We start from the raw sequence: 15,000 nt of genomic DNA on the forward strand, positions 1-15,000 counted from the left end.
TCCAGGTGCACCCTGGGAAGCTGGGGGTCGTAGTCCCGCACACCGTGGTACATCTTATTGACCCCGCCCTGAGAAGAGAAGTGATGCCACAAAGTCTGCTAGGAATGGTCCTTACAGTGTGTGTGTGTGTGTGTGTGTGTGTGTGTGTGTGTGTGTGTGTGTGTGTGTGTGTGTGTGTGTGTGTGTGTGTGTTTGCGCACATGCGCGTGTCTCACCTCCCACTGAGGGTAGTCGTGCTCTTTCAGGGTGCCGGTGTGAGTTCCAGGCAGGACCACCAGACAGCCATTCTGTCTGGTCACCTTCTCCATGGCGGTCCAAGAACACACAATACGGTCTGCCGGACGGAAGGGGAAATAGTGCAGGTCCTGGTGCATGGGGTGCCTGGACGTCTTCTTACCTGAGTCATAACACGCATATGGCATTAACATACAGTATATGCAGATACCCATAGTAGTATGTATAGTAATTAGTGAAACACACACACACACACACCAGGGTTTCCGTTAACCGGTAATTACCGGTCTTTGTCCGGTAAAATTTGTTGAAGTCCGACAAATTGAAAACTCGTCGGACATAAATGTCCGGTGAAAATAATTCCCTCTAAGCACAATTTGAATACAATTCGCTAAAGTTCACATTCTGATTCCTTCTATTTTAAAAAAGACGAATATATAGGCTATGTATTTCTTTTATTATGATATGATTTGACACCGGCATGATGATGACTCCTAATGTGTAGGCTGCCTATGCGAAACAGCGGTTGTTTCCGGTGTGCGCTATAACTCGTGCACAATCGAGTCGAGGCAGAGAGGAGGATAGCGATGTTTCTCTCTGTGATAGTGTGATTATGCAAGCCTTTTCTGAAAGGGATGAGAACCCGATTGTTTCAGCTTCTCCCAGGGAGAAAGTGGTAGAGTTACCATCCTCCCCGAGTCCTACCATACCATCCGCTGACAGCCTATCTCTGCCTGTAACCGGCGAGCGATTGCGTGTCGCTCAAGTAGCTGATCAGTCATTAAACAAATGTTTTTTACATGCAGCTAGTGAGGAATCTGAAATAGGGGGCAACGTAGTTTATTTCCTTAACGATGGGATATTAATGCGTAAATGGTCTCCTCCTAATGCAAATGGTTGTGAGTGGAATACTGTAAAACAAGTGGTTGTGCCTGTGGGTTATAGACAACAGGTGTTATCTGTAGCACATGAGAGCCAGTGGTCAGGACATTTAGGTATAACTAAAACTTATCAGCTGATATTGAAACATTTCTTTTGGCCCGGACTGAAGGCGGATGTTGCCAAGCACTGCCGCTGTTGCCATACTTGTCAGATGGCGGGTAAGCCTAATCAATCCATTCCACCCGCACCATTGCATCCCATTCCTGCTATAGGGGAGCCATTTGAACGTGTAATAATTGATTGTGTTGGACCTTTGCCTAGGACTAAAAGTGGAAGTCAGTATTTGCTCACTATTATGTGCGCTGCTACTCGTTTTCCCGAAGCTGTTCCGTTGCGTAACATATCAGCCAGCTCAGTGGTGAAAGCTTTAACAACGTTTTTTTCCACATTCGGTCTTCCTCTTGTTATACAATCTGACCAGGGCACTAACTTTCAGTCTAAGCTTTTCAAACAAGCCCTAAGAACGTTAGGGGTACGATGTCACGCCAGAAGCCTACATGCTTGCACTGTTCAATAAAATGTTATACATCTAGACATTGTGGTATTTCTTTATATACATATCCCAGCCTGCCTATTGTTTCTCAATAAACAGTTATGTTCTCCTCATTGTCATACTCCCGAGTCCGATTAAGTATGATTTGACAGGCAGCTAAACGAAATGCCTTCCCAACCAGCGAGACCTGGTTATAGAAATGACGTTGTTTTATTGATAAAAAAAGGGTAAAACTGGAAAGAGAAAATAGAAAACTCACATTAATCCCAAACAATTTAACAAACTTCAGTTAACGTAATGTGGAGTCCGTTCATTGATCGATGCTGTCTGTTCAGTTCCCAGTGAGGCGCCCGTTCAGCGCTGGACATAATGGAATAGCGCGCATGCGAATCATGTTATATTATTATATATTATATAGCTCGCATCTAATCGTATCGGATGAGAAATAGACATTAAATGGCATATATAGGCCGCTACACAACAGTAATCACCGCGACAAACAGCTATATTAGATTTGGAAAAAAAAATTATGATTTAGATATTATTATTTTTTTAAATATTTTAATATGATGACCGGAATATATCACGTTTGTCCGGTAAATCGAAATCTTCCCGGACACGATGTCCGGCGGCAATTTTTTCTAACGGAAACCCTGACACACACACACACACACACAACAATGCACAGTACCTGCATCTGGAGGCTTGTTGATCAGCATGGTGTGCATGGCCATGATGTTCGGGCCGGTGAAACACTCCACATATTTCAGAATCTGAGAGAGACCCCCCAAAAAAGAAAGAGAAATGTGGTTCATGTGCATGTTCACCAATAGGCGGCCCGCGGGCCTCATCCGGCCAGCCAAAGCTTCTCATCCGGCCCACAGAATATTAATGATTTTTAATATATATTGCAGCAAACGTTATCGCCTCTTCATGCAATTTAGCTAGCTAGCTAGCCAGCCAGAGTTCGTGGCTGTTATTATTCTGCATGTGTTAACTGATTGGCTGTTTCGCTGTGGCTAATTTGCATATTAGCTTCAACTCCATTGGCATGTCCATATCCAGCTTTCATGCTCGCAATTTTTCCGTGACCGACCTCTGACTGGTCAGCTGGTCAGTATGACTCTTTGAAAGCTGCATGCCTTGTGTAATTGTGATGGCGAAGATTGTAATTCTTTTCCAACAGATACCGTTTGATTTCAGAAGAGGCATACAGGTTTAGCGTTACTGAAAGTTGGCAAGATGAATGCGTACTTGTCAGTCCATTCTTTATTAAAGCTGTGGGTTTCCACATACATTTCCAGGGCTCTCAAGTTTTGAACAGAGTTCAGAGTGAGATTTTGGCGGCGGCGGGGGGGGACGGGGTCTGATCTGATAAATGACATCAATTTGTAAAAAAAAATAAAGATCACACACACACACACAGTCTCAGCGTCAAAGGATATGGTCTTCTCCCACGTCGACCAGTCTGTCGCCACTTCGAGATGTGAATGATCAATTCAAATAATCTGTCCTCTTCTGTGTAGCGAGCATCTGAATCAATAGCTCCAGTCAGCCCGTGTCGTTGGAATCAGAACGTTGTTTGTTGTAGCGGGAATATCAAAATGTTACCCGGATACAGCAATGCTATTATTTTCTGATTGCCTGTTCGGTAGCTATATATTTTTTTTTTTGATTAGCTGGTGTGTGGCCTTCTGAACTCTAGGGGAACCAGAGAGAACTCACTTGATTCTCTACCTGTTCTATTTTAAAAAATAGCGGCGCAACTTGGTGGGCGTTACCCTGGTAATTTCTCTGCGTGAGAAATACAAGGTGTGGCGTGTGAGCGTGTGAACGGGTTGAAATGCGTGTGTCTCACGCCCAATGCGTGAGACTTGAGAGCCCTGCATTTCACGCTTCAGGTTCTTTGAGTGACATTTTGATTGAGTGATAGTGGTGGTCTGGTCTAGTGGATAGTGAGTTACTGGTGATTGGAAGGTCATGAGTTTGAATCCCGCTTGAAACACCACCACTAGTGTGCCCTTGAGTAAGGCACTTATCCCTAAGAATGAATGTCCCTGTAATCTCTAATTGTAAATCGTTTTGGATTAAACGGTAAATTATTATTAAAATGATTTTGATGGACAAAATGGCAGCTCCGCTAAAGTGAAGCCAAAATATATTGATCGCCCCCTGATGGCTGGCTGCAGTATAGGTGTTAGGAGTCTGTTCACACCGATGTGGGATAATAAACATTAATTTTGTAAGAAAGTGAACATATTAAAAATAATATGCTAATTATGCCTAAATAAATATTATTATATTGTGGTGACTAGACACCCACTGAGTGATCAGGGCGAATTCACTACATTACCCAGGTGCCTTAGCAGGGTGATGAGGTGTATTTAAGGCGACCAGGAAGTGTGAATGAGGAAGTGAATGCAGAGTGTGCAATAAACACAGCTCTTGTTTACACATTAACCATGTGCTCCTAGTCCTTCTTCATATCCCTCAAACCAACAACTACATTGGTGACCCTGACAAGTGAGTTTTTTGGACGTTTTTCTGAAACTTTTTTGAACATGGCTAATGCAGTTGCTCTCAAATTGCCTGAGTTTTGGGAGCAAAATGTTAGTGCTTGGTTTGTGCAAGCTGAAGCTCAGTTTGCCATCAGGGATATAACTGCAGAAGACACAAAGTATTACTATGTGGTGGCATCTCTGAAGGGTTCAACTGCCGCACGGGTGATAAACCTGATAGAAAACCCACCAGCCAGGGACAAATATACCACTCTTAAAGGGCACCTGAAAGGAATTTTTGGATTGTCAGAACCAGAAAGAGCCCGGCAGCTCCTATCTCTCCCTGGGCTTGGAGACTCAAAGCCCTCTGAGTTAATGGACCATATGCTGGCTCTGCTTGGCAATCATCAACCATGTTTCCTTTTTAAAGAGCTTTTTTTGCAGCAACTCCCAGACCAGATTCGTTTGCCTTTAGCCAGTTCTGTAAAGGCAAACCTTCGTGAATTGGCTAAAGAAGCTGATGTTTTTTTTTCAGCTGGGAGAAAGACTGTTTCAGTCACGCCCCTTACCAACACCAGCACTGCCTGGGAGGAATGCATGCATCAACCGCACACACACTCTGTCTCCGCCAGCGCTGTGGCCCGCCGTGAGAAGTCAAGTCTCTGCTTCTATCACGGCAAGTTCGGCAACAAAGCAAAGAAGTGCCTGCCACCTTGTAGCTGGTCGGGAAACGCGTTGGCCGCCACTCGTTAGCAGCCCTGAGTGTCGGCCCTTCCAGCGGATTGCTGTTCATTACTGACTCTATATCTGGCCGCAGATTTCTTTGTGACACTGGAGCTCAGGTCAGCATTCTGCCGGCGTCAGCCTTGGATATCCGAGCAGCCAAACTGGGCCCCAACCTTGAAGCAGCTAATGGCACCCCCATCCCCACGTTTGGCACACGCCCCTTAACACTGTGCTTTGCTGGACAACGTTTCTCTTGGGACTTTGTGTTGGCGAAGGTGTCCACCCCGCTCCTGGGTGCTGATTTTCTTTGTGCTAATGGGCTGCTGGTGGATGTGGGTAACCGTCAGCTTGTCAACGCTGAGACCTTCTGCTCACTGGCTTGTGAGCACACCACCGCTACATCGACAAGACTGGCCGCTCTCCTTTCACCGGCTGATGATGTCGCCCAACTCCTGCTGGAGTTTTCAGACATCACAACGCCAACGTTTTTGGCTGGCTCCATAAAACACAATGTGACACACTTCATACCTACCAGTGGTCCGCCTGTGCATGCTCGAGCCCGCCGGCTGGACCCACAAAAGTTGGCGATAGCAAAGGAGGAGTTCAGCTCCATGGAGAGACTGGGCATCATTCGTAGGTCTGACAGTCCCTGGGCCTCGCCTTTGCACCTGGTTCCCAAGGCCAATGGAGGCTGGCGCCCGTGTGGTGATTACCGGCGGCTTAATGATGCCACTACGCCTGACCGTTATCCAGTTCCCTACATTCAGGATTTCTCAGCCCACCTGGCAGGAGCAGTTATTTTTTCAAAGGTGGATCTCATTCGAGGATATCACCAAGTGCCAGTCCATCCTCAAGACATCACCAAAACGGCAGTCATCACACCGTTTGGCCTCTTTGAATATTTACGAATGCCTTTCGGCCTGAAGAATGCCGCCCAAACCTTTCAGCGGTTGATGGACTCAGTGTTGCGTGATCTGCCTTTTCTTTTTGTTTACCTTGATGATATCCTGGTGGCCAGTACATCCAAGGCAGAACACATGTCACACCTCCGCCTCCTTTTTGCTCAATTGCAGCAGCACGGCTTGATTGTCAATCCAGCAAAATGCCAGTTTGGGGTGCCCTCCATTGATTTTCTCGGCCATCACATCACTTCTGCCGGTGCAACCCCACTGCCCTTAAAGGTGAAGGCGGTGCTGCAGTTCCCACGCCCCACAACAGTGAAGGCCCTACAGGAGTTCCTGGGTATGGTGAATTTTTATCATCGCTTTATTCCACAAGCAGCCTGCCTCATGCGACCCCTGTATGGGGCCCTCAAGGGCAAGCCTCCCAAGCACATTGTTGACTGGTCCAGTGAAATGTCAGGATCATTCTCTGCCACCAAGGAAGCTCTTGCAAATGCAACCATGCTAGCACATCCAGTGCCAGATGCCCCCATTGCCTTGACATCTGATGCCTCAGACCGCGCAGTTGGTGCTGTTTTAGAGCAGCAGATTGACGGGGTTTGGCAGCCTCTCGCTTTAGCTCCGTGCTAGTGAGCAGAAATACAGCACGTTCGACCGTGAGCTACTAGCCCTTTACCTGGCAGTCAGACATTTCCGTTTCCTCCTAGAGGCTCGACCATTCACTGCTTTTGTAGACCACAAGCCTTTAACTTTTGTCATGTCTAAACTGTCGGAGCCATGGTCAGCCAGGCAACAGCGTCATCTCTCCTACTTTTCTGAATTTACTACAGACATACAACATGTAGCAGGAAAGCAGAACGTCGTGGCTGACTGCCTTTCTCGCACCTTCACAAGCACCGTCCACCTCGGCATCGATTATGCCCGCATGGCTGTGGACCAAGATGCAGACCCTGACATTCAGGCCTTTCGGACGGCGACTACAGGGCTTCGGTTGGTGGATGTCCCTTTTGACGATAAGGGTACGACACTGCTATGCGATGTCTCTACTGGCCAGCCCCGTCCTCTGGCACCCAAGATGTGGAGACGGAAGGTTTTCGATGTCATACATGGCTTGTCACACCCAGGCCGGAAGCCATCACAGCGTCTGGTGACAGAAAAATTTGTCTGGCATGGCATGAAGAAGGACATTCGCGACTGGGTCAAAACATGCATCGCATGCCAGCTCACAAAAGTCCATCGACATGTGAAGGCACCATTGGAGCAGTTCACAGTCCCAGAAAGGCGCTTTGACCACATCAACGTGGATTTAGTTGGACCTCTTCCTCCTTCTGGAGGGTTCACCCATCTCTTGACAATGGTGGACAGAACGACACGGTGGCCAGAGGTGGTTCCACTGTCGGGAACAACGACAGCTGAGGTGGCCCGCGGATTCATTGGTACTTGGATCGCCCGGTTCGGGGTTCCCTCTGACCTCTCCTCAGACCGGGGACCACAATTCACCTCACAATTGTGGACCTCTATCACCCAACAGTTGGGTATTTCACTCCATCGGACTGCAGCATATCATCCCCAGGCCAATGGCCTGTGTGAGCGATTTCACCGTTCCATGAAAGCAGCCCTGAAAGTGGACCTCCAGGGCAATAGCTGGATCGACAGGCTACCCTGGGTGATGCTGGGACTTCGTACTGTACCTAAGGAGGACCTCCTCTCTTCTTCGGCAGAGCTTGTTTATGGCCAGGCCCTTAGAGTACCGGGTGATTTTTTCCCCTCTGTTAACGTTCCCTGGTCTGCACCAGAACAACTTCGTAATCTATGGGACAAGGCAAGTGCCTTTATGCCGACCCCTACTTCAAATCACAGCCTGCCACGTATCCATGTCCCTCTGGATCTCCAATCAGCAAGATATGTGTTCATCCGCCACGACGCACATAGGAACCCTCTACAGCCGCCTTACGATGGCCCCTACAGAGTTGTGGAGACAGGCGACAAGACCTTTATCATTGACATAGGGGGAAGTATGGAGCATATCTCAGTGGACCGCCTGAAGACAGCTCATCTAGATGGAGAACGGGCTGTGGAGGTGGCCCGTCCACCACGTCGTGGCCGCCCTCCTACAAGCACAACAAAAAAACCTCCCAGTGGTTCCGGGCCAGGCTGTCAGCAGCCAAGAGATTTCCGTCCAGCCCAAGTTCCAGAGTCCCGTAATCGCTTTGGACGAGTCCTCCGAGCTCCGGCACGTTATGGGAAGTCAGTGTTTGTGAATTCTGGGGGGGACCTGTGTGGTGACTAGACACCCACTGAGTGATCAGGGCGAATTCACTACATTACCCAGGTGCCTTAGCAGGGTGATGAGGTGTATTTAAGGCGACCAGGAAGTGTGAATGAGGAAGTGAATGCAGAGTGTGCAATAAACACAGCTCTTGTTTACACATTAACCATGTGCTCCTAGTCCTTCTTCATATCCCTCAAACCAACAACTACAATATTATTAAATATACATATATATATATTTTTTTTTAAATAATTTTAAAGTCTGGCCCCCACAGTGTATGCTTAGAAATTCTGGCCTTGCCCATTCTGGACAAATGTAATTGGTGACCCCTGTTCTATAGTGTGTGTGTGTGTGTGTGTGTGTGTGTGTGTGTGTGTGTGTGTGTGTGTGTGTGTGTGTGTGTGTGTGTGTGTGTGTGTGTGTGTGTGTGTGTGTGTGTGTGTGTGTGTGTGTGTGTGTGTGTGTGTGTGTGTGTGTGTGTGTGTGTGTGTGTGTGTGTGTGTGTGTGTGTGTGTGTGTGTGTGTGTGTGTGTGTGTGTGTGTGTGTGTGTGTGTGTGTGTGTGTGTGTGTGTGTGTGTGTGTGTGTGTGTGTGTGTGTGTGTGTGTGTGTGTGTGTGTGTGTGTGTGTGTGTGTGTGTGTGTGTGTGTGTGTGTGTGTGTGTGTGTGTGTGTGTGTGTGTGTGTGTGTGTGTGTGTGTGTGTGTGTGTGTGTGTGTGTGTGTGTGTGTGTGTGTGTGTGTGTGTGTGTGTGTGTGTGTGTGTGTGTGTGTGTGTGTGTGTGTGTGTGTGTGTGTGTGTGTGTGTGTGTGTGTGTGTGTGTGTGTGTGTGTGTGTGTGTGTGTGTGTGTGTGTGTGTGTATCTGTGTGGATGGGTGCAGTAGTGTGTGAGCATATAAACTGTATTTGTGTGTGTGTGTGTGTGTGTGTGTGTGTGTGTGTGTGTGTGTGTACCTCAGGTAGATTACAGTAGCGGAATAGCTCAGGGTCCTCCTGGTAGTCCTGGAGCTTTGAGACGGCCTTCTGGTCTTGGACGAACTCTGAACTTGCGATGGCCACATCCCGCATTACTATCAAGCCTGGGACCTGCACCTCCCACCTGCATATCCGCTCAAACGCCACCCTACACACACACACACACACACACACACACACACACACACACACACACACACACACTAGTGTAACATCAGCAGTGTAGCATCATTAAGTAGCATCATTAAGTCAGCACAGCTGCTCAAGCTATCTGTCTCCCTGTCTTTGTGACAGACAAGCAGTGTTCTAGTAAAAAGTGCTACAGGCGTCTGTTGTTTGGGAGTGAGTTGAGCTTGTAAAGTGTTTGCAATGTTTGCAGTGCAGAGTTGTCTTAGGGCTGGAAGATATGGTCTAAATATCACATCACAATATCAAATCATTTGACAGATGAGCGCTAACGATTGCATGTTGTGATTCGTGTTGTATGCGTTAGCCTATATATAAACGTAACAGTTTAACTGTTGCAGCACACAACCTGCACGGGTTACAAGGAGATGAGCAAATCCGGTATTTAAATGTAGTCAAAATCCATAAAACAAGGTGGATCCATAGCAAAAGAATCCGGGATACCGCCAAGCCCAAAACGATCTCATGGATTTGCTGCCTTACCTGAATCTGTCAATGTCCTCATCAGAAACCAGGTTCTTGATGACGACGAAGCCATTCTCCTCGAAGGCGACACGCTGCTCCAAGTTCAGCAGGTCAGTGTTGTAGGTATACCTAGGCAACGGTAGATGGCAGTATGTGTGTCAAATGTCATCTATACCTATCTATACACAGTGAATGTAACCCAAAGTTGAATGACCAAGGGGATGTCAGCATTGTGTAACACAGGCAAAATAGGAACAGTGTAATGTAGGACACAGGTCATTTAGTCATAAAAACACACCGTGTTGAGACCAATGATAGCATTCATGTATTATATATTCGTGACGTTAGAATTATAAGGTTCTATCTCCATTTTTGTCAAAATTGAGTTTTTTTACATAATCTGAACCATTATGTGTTTATTAATGCCTGTGTGGTGTTATTTTTAAAATGTTTAACTTTTTGAGTTAGTAATTCATAAAATACAAAGGTTCCATCTCACAAAACATAATGGAATGTAAAAACTTTGACGCTCAATATCTCTGAACTGCCCTAAACGGAGATAGAACCTTATCATTCTAAGCTCACCTATACAGCTCTGGAAAAAACAAAGAGACCACTCCACATTTTTCATTAAATCAGCATCTCCACATGTATGGCAGGCATTCCTTTCCAGTGTCTGTTGAATTCCAACACAGGGACACCTCATTCTACTTAGTGTGGCCCTGATTAGGTACCTGAACCAAATCTTATTTAACGAGGAAAAGTATCAAGACCACTACTGTGGTCATCACTATCGTCTTGCAACAGGATCAGCCGGATGGCAAAAACAGAGCTAGTTGTTTTTGTGAAGGACGCATGAATCAAGCCACATACAAGGTTGTCCTGGAAGAAAACTTGCTTCCTATTGCTCTGATAATGTTCCCCAACTTTCCAGCAGGACGATCAAGGTGTGGATGGAGGACCATCAGAACAAGACCCTGTCATGGCCAGTCCAATCTCCAGACCTGAACCCCATTGAAAACCTCTGAGATGTGATCAAGAGGAAGATGGTATTAAACAAGCATTAAACAAGGCCGAGCTGCTTGAATTGCTTTTTGCGCCAGGAATGGCATACAGTCACCCAACAAGAAATGTGAAAGACTGGTGCAGAGAGTATGCCAAGACGCAAGAAAGCTGTGATTTAAAATCAGGGTTATTCCACCAAATATTGATTTCTGAACTCTTCCTAGGTTAAAACATGAAATGTTGGAGTGGTCTTTTTTCTCCAGAGCAGTATACGTGAATAATAGCCTAATAATATAATAATAATAATAATAATAATAATAATAATAATAATAACTTTTATTTGGATAGCGCTTTTCCTGCAAACGTTGCAGTTCAAAGTGCTCCATGTAGGCTATGTATGTATAATAATAATAATGAATAATAGTAATTATTAATAATACATTTGAATAATAAATGTAGCCTATACAGTATTGGTACGGCGGAGACATAGTGTGACTTACCTAAGTGCTTGTGGGTGATAAGAGGCGACGTTTTGGGCAGAAGTAGGGGATGCCCGCTATGTTGAATCAGTTAAAGACTTATTATGACTTATAAGTTATAACAAATGAATAGCCCTAACACAATGACAAAGCACGTTCGTTAGATTTAATAACACCTCCGACATTGATTAGGCTTAGATTCTCCAATGCACGTGTATAAGTTATTCTTTAGATAGGCAGGAATTCGTGAGCTTAGAATGATAAGGTTCTATCTCCGTTTAGGGTAGTTCAGAGATATTGAGCGTCAAAGTTTTTACATTCCATTATGTTTTGTGAGATGGAACCTTTGTATTTTATGAATTACTAACTCAAAAATGTCAACATTTTCAAAATAACACCACACAGGCATAATAAACACCTAATTGATCAGATTATGTCAAAAACTCAATTTTGACAAAAATGGAGATAGAACCTTATAATTCTAACGTCACGAATTACCGTAATGTCCTAATGCTGAATTATTATTATCATGCTATGAAAATTCGTTCGATTTTTAAAAGGCCTCATCATAGCCCTGGGCCTTTCCTGCAGTGCTGCTCCGACACAGAGAGGCCCATGGTCGGTCGGATAACCGCTCATCGCCCGGCCTTCGATGGTCGCCGACAAATGCGATATTCCCGTCGCACCCGAGACATTAAACATCGGAAAAGGGATACAACAAACGCAGATCGATCGAGGTGATTCAAGACCACTTTGATCCTGTCAGCCGCTCGAGACATTGTTGTCAAAATAGATGGTATTCTCTCCAGTATTCCCCTCGATGATGATGGATATCCACCGACCTCCGCAGTGACATAATATGCCCTACTTGCTCATACGAAGTAGCTATTCCAAGTAGGTCAAAGTCCACAACACAAGTGACAACAACTTAGGCTGTGCCACACCATTTACATTTGAACAATTTAGCAGATCCAACGCGATTTACAATTAGAGATTACAGGCCAGGGACAGTCTCGTTGGAGTCATTTTAGGGCTATGTGCTTTACTCAAGGGCACTGAAGCTCAGCTTCTACCCCAGGCCCTGAACACAGCAAAGACCTAGGTTCTAGGCCCTGGACAATCTAGACAACTTGATGGCAGCTACTAGATTGTAATCAAGTGCAATACTGAAATACAACTGTGAACATTTCAAACCTGCAAACTGCGACACTTTAAATGAATGTGCAATAATACTATGTGCAATATGACAACCCTCGGGTACATAAGGTTCAGAGATAGGAAATGTTAGGATATGTATAGCATAGCATAGAGTACAGCACAGTGTTTTATTTGTATAGTATAGTAGTATAGTATAGTGGATAGTGTATATAGCCTTTATTTATGTAAACCAGCTCTTTTCCCTTCTTGTTTTTAGTTTAAAAAAAATCCTAGCACCAGGGGAGCCCCCCTTCCTAAATGTCGTTGTATGGTACCTGTACTGTATTAATGACAATAAAGACCATTCATTCATTCATTCATTAGTGGTGGTGCTCCCAGGTGGGATTCGAACTCACGTCCTTCTGAGTCACCAGTCCTACTCAGTCACTACCCACTGAGGCCACCGCTGCCCCTTATTATGCCCTCTCAAATGGGCACCACAAACAACAACCTTTTTTGTAATTAACCTTTATTTATACAGGGGACAAATCAACATCAACAATGCAAGTGCACCCTTCACCAACAGGTCCTCAATGAACATTTTAAATTGCTTTGTACACAAAGGGAATAATTAAGAGATGAATGAATGAATGAATGAATGAATGAATGGTCTTTATTGTCATTGATATAGTACAGGTACCAAACAACGAAATGTGGGAGGGGGGGCTCCCCTGGTGCTAGGAAAAAAAAAAAAAAAAAAAGAAGGGAAAAGAGCTGGTTTACATAAATAAAGGCTATGTACACTATCCACTATACTATACTACTATACTATACAAATAAAACACTGTGCTGTACTCTATGCTATGCTGTACCTATTCTAACATGTCCTATTCTCTGAACCTTATGTACCCGAGGGTTGTCATATTGCACATAGTGTTATTGCACATTCATTTAAAGTGTCGCAGTTTGCAGGTTTGAAATGTACACATTTGTGTTTCAGTATTACTGAGATCTAGGGGATGCATCTATTCCTTTATAAAAGAAGCTCTCTGTGTGTGTATGTGTGTGTATGTGAGAGAGAGAGAGAGAGGGGGGGGGAGAGAGAGAGAGAGAGAGAGAGAGAGGGGGGGAGAGGGGGAGAGAGAGAGAGAGAGAGAGAGAGAGAGAGAGAGAGAGAGAGAGAGAGAGAGACATGCGAGGTCGCCTTTTCTCCAGCAGGAGGTGCTAGAGAGCTACTAATTCACTAGAACTGCTAATATGCGGGCGGCGCTGTTTGGTCACCAATCGCACCCTGTTCATTTCCCCTCTCTCTCTCCTCTCTCTCTCTCTCTCTCTCTCTCTCTCTCTCTCTCTCTCTCTCTCTCTCTCTCCCCCCCCTCTCTCTCTCTCTCTCTCTCTCTCTCTCTCTCTCTCTCTCTCTCTCTCTCTCTCTCGCTCTCGCTCTCGCTCTCTCTCTCTCTCGCTCTCTCTCTCTCTCTCTCTCTCTCTCTCTGTCAGCCTAGGCGGAGGAGGCGTCAGAATGCGGGCAGCAGCCACAGCTCCGCACCCCTCCCGGTTCATCTGTCGACACCATCCGCTCGTACTCACTGTAAAAAACTCCCTCATTGCCATACATACAAGTGAGGTTTCAGAATTTTTGGGTCTGTATATTTCCCTAGTTTGTACTAGACTACTTGAGAACACTGAACAGCAGTAGGCTACTTGAGAGAGAACAATTATTCACGGGATAATAATAAGGTGAGCGAGAGGAAAGCAACGAACGCAGACGAGCTGTGTTTTCTGCGGGCGGGTTGAAGACGGCATCCGGCCTCCGAGGAAGCACCGATCGAGGGTCTTTGGAAGTCGGGGTCGAAACAACGTGAATCGTTTCTGGTAAGTGGCCCAAACTGTTTTGGACTCTACTCTGATCTGCGTTTACAAACACTGTCCCTCCCGATCGCTCCTGTGGAACGCTGCTTCAAATAAGTGATCACACACACACAGGCTACAATGTTGCCAGAGCCCAATCGTGACGTTAGAATGATAAGGTTATATCTCCATTTTTGTCCAAATTGAGTTTTTTTTTACATAATCTGATCCATTAGGTGTTTATTAATGCGTGTGTGGTGTTATTTTTAAAATGTTCATAAAATACAAAGGTTCCCATCTCACAAAACATAATGGGATGTAAAAACTTTGACGCTCAATATCTCTGAACTACCCTAAACGGAGATAGAACCTTATCATTCTAAGCTCACGCAATGTTGCGCTTCGTACACCAACAAACTGGTGTTGTTGTTGAGCTGAACAACTATTTAACATTTTCTATACTGTTGTTGTTGTCACAATGAGACTGTTTATGTTATCGGTTCTTCAACAATCCACCTATAATCATAATGGTTTGGATTGGAAACACCCCCCCCCCCCCCGTGAGTGTTTGTTTACAATGGGCGAGACAAGTTGATGTGTTGATCTAAATAAGTTTCATCGTGTACCCCCTAGGTACATATTGACCCTTTCCGTACGCACACACGTTTGATATGGTCAACACCTTTTAGGTCAACACCACATAGACATAACAGTTCGCCCGATGCTATGCATTTAAAAAGTGCATAGGCTACTCGTGAGCTTAGAATTATAAGGTTCTATCTCCGTTTAGGGCAGTTCAGAGATATTGAGCGTCAAAGTTTTTACATTCCATTATGTTGT

At 45.4% G+C, this 15,000-nt stretch overlaps 2 protein-coding genes across 2 annotated transcripts in view; one reads left to right on the top strand and one right to left on the bottom strand.

The window, feature by feature from the left end:
* Nucleotides 1-12,051, bottom strand: part of phyh (phytanoyl-CoA 2-hydroxylase) — a 13,152-nt gene extending 1,101 nt beyond the window's left edge. The window contains exons 1-7 of the mRNA XM_080537787.1: nt 11,892-12,051; nt 11,197-11,252; nt 9,710-9,820; nt 9,020-9,188; nt 2,361-2,442; nt 216-397; nt 1-68 (exon numbers count right to left, since the gene is read on the bottom strand). The exon at nt 1-68 is cut by the window's left edge and continues 82 nt beyond it. Of these exons, the coding sequence (XP_080393913.1) occupies nt 1-68; nt 216-397; nt 2,361-2,442; nt 9,020-9,188; nt 9,710-9,820; nt 11,197-11,252; nt 11,892-11,954 (731 nt within the window). The 5' untranslated portion in view covers nt 11,955-12,051. The remainder of the gene's footprint in view (nt 69-215; nt 398-2,360; nt 2,443-9,019; nt 9,189-9,709; nt 9,821-11,196; nt 11,253-11,891) is intronic.
* Nucleotides 12,052-14,107: 2,056 nt separating this feature from the next.
* The window catches only part of cdk17 (cyclin dependent kinase 17), a 44,546-nt gene continuing 43,653 nt past the window's right edge, over nt 14,108-15,000 (top strand). The window contains exon 1 of the mRNA XM_080537583.1: nt 14,108-14,184. The gene's annotated coding sequence lies outside the window, so the exon portion shown is untranslated. The remainder of the gene's footprint in view (nt 14,185-15,000) is intronic.

Source organism: Nansenia antarctica (assembly GCF_963989245.1).
Source record: "Nansenia antarctica genome assembly, chromosome: 8".
Classification (NCBI taxonomy): Eukaryota; Metazoa; Chordata; class Actinopteri; order Argentiniformes; family Microstomatidae; genus Nansenia; species Nansenia antarctica.